Source organism: Mobula birostris, chromosome 6 (assembly GCF_030028105.1).
Source record: "Mobula birostris isolate sMobBir1 chromosome 6, sMobBir1.hap1, whole genome shotgun sequence".
In the NCBI taxonomy this organism is placed as follows: domain Eukaryota; kingdom Metazoa; phylum Chordata; class Chondrichthyes; order Myliobatiformes; family Myliobatidae; genus Mobula; species Mobula birostris.
The window spans coordinates 24,556,835-24,570,106 of NC_092375.1; the positions used below are offsets into that span (position 1 = coordinate 24,556,835).

General features: G+C 41.6%; 1 protein-coding gene across 4 annotated transcripts in view; it reads right to left on the reverse strand.

Moving 5' to 3' along the window:
• The window catches only part of LOC140198865 (interferon-induced GTP-binding protein Mx3-like), a 44,742-nt gene that overhangs the window by 18,355 nt on the left and 13,115 nt on the right, over positions 1–13,272 (reverse strand). For 3 of the 4 annotated variants that reach the window (XM_072260032.1, XM_072260034.1, XM_072260033.1), the window contains exons 6-9: positions 7,699–7,836; positions 4,319–4,473; positions 3,116–3,254; positions 795–993 (exon numbers count right to left, since the gene is read on the reverse strand). In XM_072260032.1, the coding sequence (XP_072116133.1) occupies positions 795–993; positions 3,116–3,254; positions 4,319–4,473; positions 7,699–7,836 (631 nt within the window). The remainder of the gene's footprint in view (positions 1–794; positions 994–3,115; positions 3,255–4,318; positions 4,474–7,698; positions 7,837–13,272) is intronic. The other variant, XM_072260035.1, reaches the window with a different exon arrangement.

A 13,272-nucleotide genomic window follows, 5' to 3' on the forward strand; every position in this document is an offset into this window, starting at 1 on the left:
AAGATGAGAGGGGAAAGATTTAAAAGAGATCTGAGGGGCCAATTCTTCCCACACGGAATAGTGGGTGTACAGAACAAGCTGCCAGAGGAAGTGGTAGAGACAGGTACAGTTATAAAATTTGAATGATATTCGGACAAATGGCTGGATAGGGAAAGTTGAGGGACATGGGTTTAATGCAGGAAAATGGGATCAGTTCAGGCCAGAATGGACAAGTTGGTCTTAAGGTCCTGTTTCTGGTTTGTAAACTTCTCTGACCTTGCAGTAAAAATTAATGTAACATAGAAAAGACTGAGTGGTTTTGATTCCTGAAAACCACTGTTTGTTTTCCCAGAGAGTTTATCTACCATTGCCACGTTCCTTTTGAATGACAAGCAAATTCATTACTCAACATTAGCCCACACTGTCCTCAGCTGCTGTGTATAAATTATGCCATTTGTATTTTTTTTAAATATGGTTTGAAATAATGTTATTGGCTGATTTTTTTGTCAGACTTTGGAGAAATATCAATATTATTCCAAGTCAATTTAGACTATTTCCAAGAGCCTCAAATATCCATCTTAGTGCAAAATGGTTCAAATCCAGGGAATAACATACATTTGACTCTAAACCTCTGACCATTCCAATGTGAAATTAAATTTGCCTCCCGATAGTAAGGAGACGAAAGACATTATAAAAATTCACTAATATAAACAATAAAATCAGAATATGAAAAAGGACTGTGAGCAAATAGCAAGATGGAGGAGTTAATAAGAAATATTGAGAGATTAATTGAAAATGAGTCTCCCATCGTTTACCTGAATTGTTCATGGTCTTCAAAAAAAGCTTTTTCCTTCAAAATAGCAACACTGAGTGTTATTTTGTCATTGATATCTTTCTGGCCTCGACACTTAACAATCATGTAACCCTTACTCAATTCCACCACCAAGTTCTTCACAATGTCCACCACATTCTTCTCTGTTCCTTTGTCAACCAGGTCAGGTTTAGTTAAAATGCCTTTAGAATGTAAAGAAAGAGAAACGGTGATACAATTAATTTGTTTTGATTGATGGAGTGTTAAGATCGACTTTGAGAAGTGAGCTGTATTAAACTTTGTAAAATACTGGGTGAATGTAACTCTGTGAGCTTGCAGCATGTATCGTAGTTGTACAAATCATACACCAAAAGTTTGTTACTGTCTAATGTTCACTGATAGCAGCTGGATTCTTTCTTAGTCTCAGGCATCATTAACATGAGGATGTCTGTAATAACTGTTGGTCACTTTGAGAGCTAGGGGTGATGGATACTTCATCAAGTTGGCTTGATGGATCCTTTTACTGGATTCAGTCTTATCGCTTATATGTAATATTAACGTTGTTTTGTAACTAAAGAAATATTAAGCCGAAAACATTAGTGGACTGATGGATAAGGAGTGACCATTGAAGTGTTCAATTGATTTATAATACGCGTAATGAAGGTGGAGGCAAAGTCATGATGGTGCCGAATTGTGATTCCTTCACATTCATCTATGAAAGCAGCTTAATTTCTACCTTTGACTTCTCTCCTTCTCCCTTTCAGTGTGGATAGAGTTCTGTTGAAGACCCTGACCTGGAGTTATAATCAGACTTTGGTTCACTGTGGTCGTGGGAACCGCTCTGTAGGGCTCATGACTGGCCACTTTTCAATATCCCGAGGATAGGGCCTTGAAGACCAGCGTGCCTTTGCAGTTCTGAGGTCTCGCAGCCCTGAGGATGGGCTTATTCTAAGCTGGTGCCACCAACTGAAGCACTGGGGAAGAGAACGGAACATCAGAACAGCAGACCAGCTGTGGGAGGCTGTTTTCTCTCTCTCTCTCCCCCCCCTCCCACCTTTTAACAGACTTTTAACACCGTAAATCAATGTTTTGTTTTGTTATGTCTCCCCTCTCACTGTGAAAGGGGACACCTCCTTTTCCCTTTATTAGGGAGGGGGAGAGAGCTAGTAGCATGTCGAATTGGCAGGTGAACGATTAGTTTTTGTTGTCCAGTAGATCATGGTCTTTATTGGAGTGGTGCTATTGCTTGCTTGGTGGATGGAGGGTGCTGATGCTTTTTTGTGGAAGTGGGTGCGGTTGGGGGAGGGTTGTTGCTTTGCTACTGCTTGTGTGTGGGAGGGGGAGTGGGGGGGCTGTCATTCATCCTTTGGGGCACTCGTCTGTTTTTATAGATATTTGTGAAAAATTTCAGATTGTATATTGTATACATTTGTCGGATATTAAATGGAACTATTGAACTATTGAGCAACGTTAACAAACATGAGTTGCTTGAATGTATGAAACCAGGCTGCGTTCACGTTGGGAGTTCCCCCAACAACAATTAAGTATTGTGAGACCTGAAATCTTTGTGACTTACTACATAGTATTTTGGGTGGATTCTTTGTGCTTTCTATTTTATGATAATAAATTAGGCTTCATCTACTTTGGTTGTGCTTGTAGGCTCATTACCGTGTCTCCTGCTCACTGGAATAGTTTGAGTCTAATCCACAAGGAGAGTGAGAATGGAGAGAAAGGATTGGAAGCTACTAACACAAGGTATGGTTGAAGCTCATAAACAAATCTAAGCACTTTTGATAATTAGATGAAGGTAGATTTTTAATTTTATTTAATACTATAATCTATAAGACTGTTATAGCAAGTAATATTTCATGGTGCATTGGGGACAGTGACATTGAATACACTGCTTAAGATGATCTCAAAGACAGGTTGCTTTATGTTACCGTCCACAGGCTGTGTAAAAGGTGATGGGAGAGTGGAGTGTTTTATGCTCTGGCAACATATGGGTGGTGAACCTGAGGTGGAATTTCTTTAGCCACAGGATGGTGAACCTGTGGAATACCTGTGGAGGCCATCTATTGGGTATATTTAAAACGGAGGTTGATAGGATCTTGACTATTGTGAGCATCAAAGGTTACAAGGAGAAGCGGGAGAATGGGTTTGAGGAGGATAATGGAATGACAGAGCAGATTTGATGGGCTGAATGGGTTAATTCTACTCCTATGTCTTATAGAGTGCATTGAGACCAGGAGGATCTCCGCCATCAATGCTAATACTTTCCCCGATGGTCGGAAGCTAGAAAATCCTTCTATATTTATATGTAATTACCCAGAGTTCTGTCCCCGGTAGGATCCACTTCCTGAGCCATTTTCAGTGCTTCTGTGGTTGCTATGTCGACATTACACGGCACAACTACAAGATTAATTGTCTCTTGTTTCTGAATAAATTTTTTAATAAGTTTCTTAATCTGGAATAAAACAAACCACAAAACTGTGTAATCATAAAAAGGTTGACATTGACACATTCTAAAGTAACCAAACTCGGGTAAATGTGCAATGGACAACAGGGCAATGAGTGAAACATAGTGGGGTTCCGAGGTTAAACAGAGTGACACGCTCAGTGCAGACTGATGTACAATGATGTAAGGTGCATCAATATACTGGTAAGTTGATTTGGTCTAGGAAATCATTGTGCTATATTTAGCCTAATGCTGAGGCTTTATAAGATACTAGTCAGGACGCACTTGGAGTATTGCCAACAGTTTTGGGCCCCATATCTCAGAAAGGGGTTTCTGATACTTTATCATTGCAGCGAATCCAAAGAAGGTTCACGAGGATGATTTCAGGAATGAAGGGGTTAGCATATGAGGAGTGTTAGGCAGCTTTGGGCCTGTACTCAACTGGAACTAGGAAGAATGTGTGGGGATCTCATTGAAACTTACCGAATGTTAGAAGGACCAGATAAGGTGGATGTGGAAAGGATGTTTTCTCTGGTGGGGGTATCCAGAACTAGAGGGTTCAGCCTCAATATTTGAGGGGTGAACTTTTAGAGCAGAAGTAAGGAGGAATTTTTTTAATTCAAGGAGCGGTGAATCTGTGGAATGTGCTTCCACAGACTGCAGGCCAAGCCCGTGGGTATATTCAAAGAGGAAGTTGATAGTTTCCTGATTGCTTGGGACATCAAGGGATATGGTGAGCAGGCAGGTGTACAGGGTTGAGTGGGATCTGGGATCAGTCATGGTGGAATGACATAGCAGACTTGATGGGCTGAATGGTTAGTTCTGCTACTGTCTCATGGGCTTATGGTCTTGTCATCAAGCCTAGTGAATGCACAAAATATAAAGGAAATCCAAAATTTCATAACTTCAGGACACTCTCAAGTGGTTTAGAGGCAATTAAAAATATTCTTGGAACAATTTCACTTGTAAGTAGGAAATACAGAAGATAATTGTGATACAGATTCCACAAACAACTTGGGGGTACTTTTCCCTACATTATTTCAAAACATCAGATAGAAGTCAGGCCTCATTACCCGCTCTCCAATATCAACTGGCTGGTTACCAACTGCTACCCGGGCAATTCCTGGCAAGTCTATCAAGGTCAGGTCAGGAACAATGGTGGATTCAATTTCCAGACTGATCAATTCATCGCTGATTCCTACTCCTTGCCCGGCAATACTGTTCTGGGCTGCAAACAGTTACAAATTACATTCATTTTAATAAAAATAAACAATTAGCAAACTTAGAGACAATAATCAAGACACTTTGACTTGTAAATTAAACTTGTAAAATGAAGACAGATCTTGTGTTGCCCCGACATTGACAGCAAAAACCAGGGGAATGGTTGTTCATTCCAGCATGATCCCTGGTGTCATTATCTGCAGGGACACTGACTCCCATTTTTTCAGTATGCCTGAGCCCACTCCAGGGACAGTCTCAGAGCAAAGACTTACAGAATGTCTTTGACGAGCAGCAAGGCCCAGTGATGACAGTCAAGCATGACTGCACTGACCTTCTGTTCATGTTGCTGTTCATTGCAATTAACATCCTATTGATTAACATATAAAAATTTACAAGAAAGCACCTCAGCTAAACTTTTCATACATGGGGTTTAATATTAAGTACATGACTACAACTGATATTCTTGAATTTACTAGTTCATAGTTCTATATGGCGGGAGGAGAAGATGACGACGTGACGCAGCGTGCGCAGCTCTCCAGTGAAATGATATCATATTTGTTAAATAGGGGCCGTGCACAATTCTGATTTGATGGAGACAGACGTGAGAAGCAGAGGAACATCTGGAGAAATTTCTGAAATGCCCAGTTCGTTGCCGCTGCTACTGTGCGATCGAGAATCTCTGGAGGGAAGGCCCCAAAATACCTGGCTTTGCCTGCTGCTGGCGACCAACGCTGAGGTTGAAGCATTTGGCAGAGGTGGTGCTCAGTACTCGGTGTCGGGGGGCTGATCAGAGCTCAAAGTTTTCGGACGACTCAGAGTCAGACTGTGGTCAGGCATGGCAGGGAGAGTTTTCTTCCTTCTCCCCCGTTTGCATGAGATGTGGGACTTTTGAGAGACTTTGAACTTTTTTACTGTGCCATGGCCTGTTCTTCATCAAGTTATGGTATTTTTGCACTGTTGTAACTATATGTTATAATTATATGTTTTTTGTTAGTTTTTCAGACTTGGTCTGTCCTGTGTTTCTGTGATATCACACCGGAGGAATATTGTATCATTTCTTCATGCATGCATTACTAAATGACAATAAAAGAGGACTGCGTGTCCTCATAATCTAATCTATTGAGAGCATTCAGAATTCAGTATCAGAATCAGATTTAGTATCACTGGCATATGTCATGAAACTTTGCAGCAGCAGTACAATGATAGAGAAGAAGCTGAGTTACATTAAGTATATATATGTCTATTGAATAGACTAAAATAGGTAGTGCAAAAAAAATTTTGTAAGTAGTGAAGTAGCATTCATGCGTTCAGTGTTCATTTAAATATCAGAAGGCAAAGGGGAAGAAACTTCCAGAATCATTGAGTGATTCAGGCTTCTGTACCTCCTTGATGGTAACAATGAGAAGAAGGCGTGTCCTGGGTGGTGGGGATCTTAGTGATGGAAGTCGCCTTCCTTAGGCACCGCTCCTTGAGGATGTCTTGGATACTATGGAGGCTGGTACACATGATAAAGCTGACTAATTTTACAACTCTTCGCAACTTATTTCGATCTTGCGCAGTAGCACCCCCAAACCCGCTCCCACCATACAAGACAGTGATCCAGTTAGTCAGATTGCTTGCTACAGTATATTTGTAGAAGTTTGAGTGCTAGACTGGTTTCAATCTCTAAAAAGGCTGGAGAATTCCCAAATTATTTCCCTCCTGCTACCCTCGACTTTTTCACCTCTCCACATTGATGATGAAAAGTAAATTTGCATCTCATGTGAGGCAATCTTCCAGATACTTGCATATACTGCAGTTGTGTGAAACAGCAGGATGAATGAGGTAATTTTCCTGTTCTTCATTGTTCATGGGATACGTTCGGACCAGAAAAACTCTTGTCATAGTGCTTTCATTTTTTTTCATATTATCTCAGCTTATCTTTTCTTAGAGAGCAGTTAGCCTTACACTAGTCATGGAGGTGGCGTCAACGTACACCAAAACCAAGGGTGACTTCCTCCAGATGGTTCACAAAACTTCTTTCCACTTCTTTTACGCCTCCTTTTTCTGTCTTTCAAATGTGGCTCTGCTACTGTTGGATTGCGTGAATGACGGTTTGATAGTGTGTTTCCGGGTTAACTGAGCAGTCTGGCTCTTCGCGATCTCCGAAGGTGCTCCACAAGGTGCTTGGCCTCGAGGCCAAGAAGCCTGGAGATGGGGTACGAGCCTACGTTTGTCTCCATCTGCTCTCGCTGATTAAAGTGCCGAGGAGGATTGAAATCATTGAGGTGAGTGTGGAAGGTGGGTGAGTGTTCAGCGCCGTCTACCACCCTCTCGCTTGCTGCTGCCCCGGAAAAAGGTGTCTGCGTGCGACGGTCTCTCTCTTCTCCTCTGGCTCACCGGAAAAAGGTGTCTGCGTGCGACAGTCTCTCTCTTCTCCTCTGGCTCACAATTCCCGGAGGAAGGTCCTGGCATTTGACTGGTCTCTTTCTCCCTTAATACTGTCAGAGGATGACACCATAAACCTGGCTCTTGGGCAAGGTTTCATCAGTGCGATTTGTGGATTCCACTGTAGTTCACATTGTGATGTTTTTCTGGTCACTCCTTCTTTTGTTGCTATTTTGGACGACTTTGAATCAGGGTGGTCTGCAGATAATGAACCCTGAACTAAAGTGAATATGCTTGGACTCTTACTTTGATTTTGCGTTTTATATTCTATATTTTTTGCTCTTCTTTTTGGCGCTGTTTGCACGATTTGTTTTTTTTTTGCAGGGGTGGGGGGGGGGTCTTGATGTCTTGCTTTGAATGGTTTTCTTTGCTTCATGGTTGACTGTGGGGAAGACAAATCTCTGGGTTGTATGTTGCATATGTACCTGATAATAAAAGTACCTTGAACGTTTGAATCTTGAGAGACAATCATATTGGGGACTGGTTACCACAAGATGCATTTGATGGACTGACTCTGTGAAAGGGAATTTACATCAACGCCCCAAACTATATTCCTCCTGACATTATTGATGTTTTCTGAATGAAAATGGTGAACTTGCTATTGGCTGAAGAGCTGTATTTTCCATATTTAGGAAAATAAGTAAAAATGTAACTTTGAAACACAAGGTAAGTAGCTAGCTCTCACGATACTTTTGGCAATTCCTTTAAACTACTCTTTACAGTATTGTGATAATATGTTAAACCCCAATTTATCATGCATCATTAATCCACAAATGGTCCTAAAGAGCAATGTTTTGGAACATACCTTTGACAATTTCTTCTTCAACCTCAGCTGCGCAGCTGAGTTTCTTTGAATAATCCCTGTAGCTGATTCTCCCCTTCCAAACATTCTCCTTTTTAACTCTTTTTAGTTTCAGTTCCAATGGACATCTGGTTACAATTCCTGTTTCAAGGAAGACATTGTAAGGTATTAATTTGGACTAAAAAGTGATTATGGAAGGGAATGCTTTTGAGGAATGTGGTGAAAATAATGGCTCTGTGGCCTGGTTTGAAAATGACAGGATTGATGGCTTTGTGGCCTGGTTTGCAAACAGTAAAAAAAAATAGGTGAAGGGGCAGGTAGTATGGAGGAAGCAGAGAGTCTGCAGAAGGTCTCAGTCAGATTAGAAGAACGGGCAAAGAGGAGGTAAATGAAATACAGTGTGGGGAAGTGTATGGTCACGCACTTTGGTAGAAGGAATAGAGACAGACTATTTTCTAAATGGGGAGTAATTTCAAAAATCTGAGGTGCAAAGGGACTTGGGAGTCCTTGTGCAGGATACATTGAAGGTTAAATCACAAATTGAGTTGGTGAAAAGGAAGGCAAAGGCAACATTGGTATTTATTTTGAGAGGACCAGAATATAAAAGCAAGGATGTAATACTGAGGCTTTATAAGGTATTGGAAAACCAAATGGAATATTGTGAGAGTTTCCGGCTCCTTATCTAGGAAAAGGTGTGCTGACGCTGACATTGGAGAGGGTCCAGGAGAATAATTCTGGGAATGAAAATGTTAAAATATAGTATGAGGAGCATTTGATGGTTCTGGCCATGTGCTCACTGGAGTTTAGAAGAATGAAGTCTCACTGAAACCTACCAAATATTGAATGGCCTAGATTGAGTGAATCTTTGGAGAGTGTTTCCTGTAGTGGGGGAATCTAGGACCAAAGGGCACAGCCTCAAAATAGAGGGATATCCATTTAGAACAAAGAAGAGGAGGGATTTCTTCAACTGGAGGGTAGTGAATCTGTGGAATTCATTGCAACAGGCAACTGTGGATGCCAAGTCAATAGGTAGATTTAAAGATAGGTTCTTGATTAGTCAGGGCATAAAAGGTTATGGGGAAAGGGCAAAAGAATGGGGTTGAGAGGATAATAAATTAACCATAATGGAACAGCGGAATGGATTCAATGGCCAAATGGCCTAATTAGGCTCCTATGTCTTATGGCATCAAGGATTATAGGAAGAAGCCAGGAGAATAGGGTTGATAATATATCAGCCATGATGGAATGGCAGAGAGACTCGGACTGGCCAAATGGACTAATTTCTCTCCTAGATCTTATGCTCTTACTGAAAACAAGTCAGTCCAACAAATGGTCAACAGAATAACACTTACTTCTGAAAAACCATCTTAACTGAAAAATTAATTGAGATTTGAGGAACTAATGATACTGTCTTCAGATTAGCTTTTTACAAAATGTAGTCCTTTAAACATATTGCGTTGACAACACCATGTCAATCAGTGAGTTCAAGATGGGCTGGGCATATGACTCACAGCAAACTAACTATTGCGTATGAAACACGTCCATATATTTTGCGAACAAAGACTCAAGAATGCCCAGAATGTAGAAGGTGGAGCAGAGTGATGATGGCGCTAAATGGCAACGCCTTTGCTTGCATCTTCGGAAACAGCTCTATTCCCATCTTTAATATCTTTATCTTTCCCTTTCAGGCTTCTTTTGAAGACCCTGACCGGGAGTTGCACGCTGATTACGGTTCTTTACGGGAATGGGACCCGCTCTCGGGGTTTCATAACCAGCCGTTGTTATTCCGCACGCCAAGGGCTTGGCCTAAGAGTCCGGCTCAGATTTGGAAGCCTAGGATCTCAGGGCTCTGGAGACAGGCAGATCCAGGGTCGGTGTCATGGCAGGAGACTCGTGTCGTCAAGGAAGTTGGAATATCTACGGCTGTGTGCCCAGATTTTTGGGCACAGAGCTTGAAAAAAAGTGACGTAACGGACTTTAAACATCGTAAACCAGCGAGTTGTTTGTTATGTCTCCCCGCTAACTGGGAAAACGGAGACAACTCTTTCTCCCTTATTAGGGAGAAAGAGAATCTGTGGTATGGCGAATACCAGGTGAATGAGTAGTCTTTGGCATACTGCAAATCTGTGACTTTGCTGTTGCTTTGATCATGCTTGAGTGCTCGGTAGCAGGTGCCGATGTTTATTTTTGCAGGTGGGAGAGGGGGATCATTGCTCACTGCTGCTTACGCACGAGAGGGAGGGGAGCTGGGGGGACTTTGGGTTCTAACATTTAACTGTTGTTCATTCTTTGGGGCACTCCTCTGTTTTTGAGGATGGTTGCAAAGAAAAAGCATTTCAGGATTTACAAAGTATATTGTATACATTTCTCGGACATTAAATTGTACCTTTGAAACAACATGTCCCATAAAACCACGATAATTATTGTTGCAAAATGCACGGGTGGGGAATGTTTATATTAGAAATGTTCATAAGATCAGAATGTAGAACCATAGTAATTAATTACTGGATGAAATTCCAAAACATGTGGGATATTGACCAGAGACTCAGAACTCCCATAGCTGCTAATAAATTTTAAATTCAAGTCTGGAAATAAAATGGGTATTAGTAATGGTGATCATGAAACTACTGAATCTTTACTGTTGGGAAAGAAAATCAGCTATCCTTTCTCAGCCTGATGTCTATGTGACTCCAGATATGCCAAAATATTTGACTCTTAATTGAAAATGCCCGATAAACCAGTTCAGTGCCATGGCTGCCACTGAGGTCTATATTCTCAGAACAAATAAAAATGTGTCAATATACTTGATTGACAGGGATATTGGCCAATCAGATCTACTATGGCTGATCAGTACTCTCATTAATCTAAACATGAGAAAGTCTGCTGATGTTGGAAATCCAAAGCAGCACACACCAAATGCTCGAAGAACTCAGCAGGTCAGGCAGCATCTATGGAAAAGATTTTTTTTTAAATTGATGTTTTGGGCTGTCATCCTTCTTCAGGACTGAAAACTAAGGGGGAAGATGCCAGAATAAAAAGCTGTGGGGGAAGGGGAAAGAGGCTAGCTGGAAGGTGTTAGGGAAAGCCAGGTGGATGGGAAAGGTAAAGGGCTGGAGAAGAAGGAATCTGATACAAGAGTGGATCATTGGCAAAAGGAAAGGAGGAGGGGAGTCAGGGGGAAGTGAGGAGAGGTAAAATGCCAGAGTGGGGAATAGAGGAAGAGGGGACAAATTTTTCATTACCAGAAGGAAAAAAAAAATTGATACTCGTGCCATCAGGTTGGAGGCCAACCAAACGAAATACAAGATGTTGTTCATTCACCCAGAGTGTGGCCTCACCTTGGTCCAAGAGGCGACCTTGGACTGACATGTCGGAATGGCAATAGAAATTGGAATTAAAACATTTGGCCGCGAGCAAGTCCCACAAGCGGTCCCCCAATTTTACGACAGGTCTCACCAACGTATAGCAGGGAACACTGGAGGCACCGAACACAACAGCAGATTCACAGGTGAAGTGTTGCCTCACTTGGAAGGACTGCTTGGGGCCCTGAATGGAGGTGAGGGAGGAGGTGTAAGGGCAGGTGTAGCACTTAGACCGCTTGCAGAGATAAGTGCCAGAAGGGAGATTAGTGGGTGGGGGGGAATGAATGGACGAGAGAATTATGGAGGGAGTGATCCCTGTGAAAAGCTGGGGGAGTGACTAGAGGTAAAGAAATGCAGAGTGGTAGGATCCCTTTGGAGATGACAGAAGCTGCACAGGATGATGTGTTGGATGCAGTAGGTATGAACAAGAGAAACGCTATCGCTGTAAAGGCAACGGGAAGATGGGGTGAGCACAGATGCTTGGGAAATGGAGGTGAGGGCAGCATCAATAGCAGAGGATGGGAAACCCTATTTTTTGAAGGATGACATCTCTGATGTTCTGGAATGGGAAGCTGCATCATGGAACAGATGTGGGGGAGGCAAAGGAACTGAGAAAAACTAAACCTACTTGCTATGCATCTGATAGTAGAAATGTACAACTTGGATACTTATTCTTTGAAGAAGATAATGATTAGCTTTATTTGTCACATGTATGTCGAAACATACGTTGAAATGCATCTCTTGTGTCAAAGACAAGCACGGTGCAAAAATGTGATGAGGGCAGCCCAGAAGTTTCACCATGCTCCCAGCTGTAGCATAGAAGGGCCACAACTTACTAACCCTAAACTACATGTCTCTGGAATGTGGAAGGAAACCCATACGTTCACGGGGAGAATGTACAGACAGTGGCATGAATTGAATCCTGATCATGATCACTACTGCTGTAAAGTGTTATGCTAACTGCTTTGCCACGCCACCATTATTTCCAGCAATTACCTTAAAAATAACTTCCTATTTAATAGCATTTCTTTAATTGACACTTTTAGTACTGCAAAGGAATAGCAGATAGAAGGACTGAAATATTTTCTACTTTAGATGCTGTTATTGCACTTCAGCAATTGAGTTGGTTCAACCAGATTTGATCATGTAATTCTGTACATGATTGCTCTCAAATGTTTATTAGGAGGACAATTGCCTGGAACACAGGAAGAAGGAACTTGTTTTGGATAGCAGGGCCAACACTGCAGGTGCTGTTTCTTGGGTAGAGCACACAGGATGCTGATGGAATATTGCTGACTTAGAGTAACCACACAAGACACATTTCTCCCTTAGAGACATTTAAGGAATCAAATTATACCCAGCTAGACTTGATTACAATCATCGTCATCTGGCTACATACCTTCATTTCTTTCTTTTTTCCGGAAAGATGTCCACCTACTTCTTAACCTTTTTTCAACTGGCTGCTGTGATGGCCTTCTCTAACAACTGATCAATAAATCTGATCCCCTCCTGGGTGTCAAAAACACAACTGACATTCCCACCACCTTGATTTTTCCCATTTTAGCAGATACTTCAAAGGCCTATGCGAACATATTTAAAATTTTGGACAAACAAAAATGAGAACACATTTCTTAAATATGAGGTTCAGCAAATGATCAGGAACCCATTGGTGGCAGGAGAAGTGGAAACGGAATCAGTTGTAGCTTCACAAGGGAACTAGAGAGGTGCGTGAGAGAGATCAATTTGCAGGGTTGTGAGGAAACGTGGGGATAAGGGAGATTGGGATAGATTAGGATTCAGCACAGACTCAACAGAAGAATACACCATAAAATGGAAGGAGATACTTTTGAGGTAACTGGAAGAAATAATGGAAGCTAATGGAATATTCAATGCACATGTGAACTATGTGATTACGTTATTAGGCATGCAAGTTTATAAATGCTTTGTGATTCTAGGATTGTAATGTGGAGTATTGGGAACAATTGATCAGGGTGAACAATTTCTTTGGGCAGGTTTGAAAAATCTATATGGTAAGGCATTAGCTGTTACAGGGCTAGTGAAAACACAAGACAGAGACGGGTGGTTGATCAGACCAATCTTTGTCAATCCTTCCCTTAAAAGATAATCTCTGCAATTGTTTACAAATTTCTTGTAGTTTGATCCAAGAACATGTTTATTGGCAAAGATCCAGCCAGTGTTTCTTTCATTTCGATGT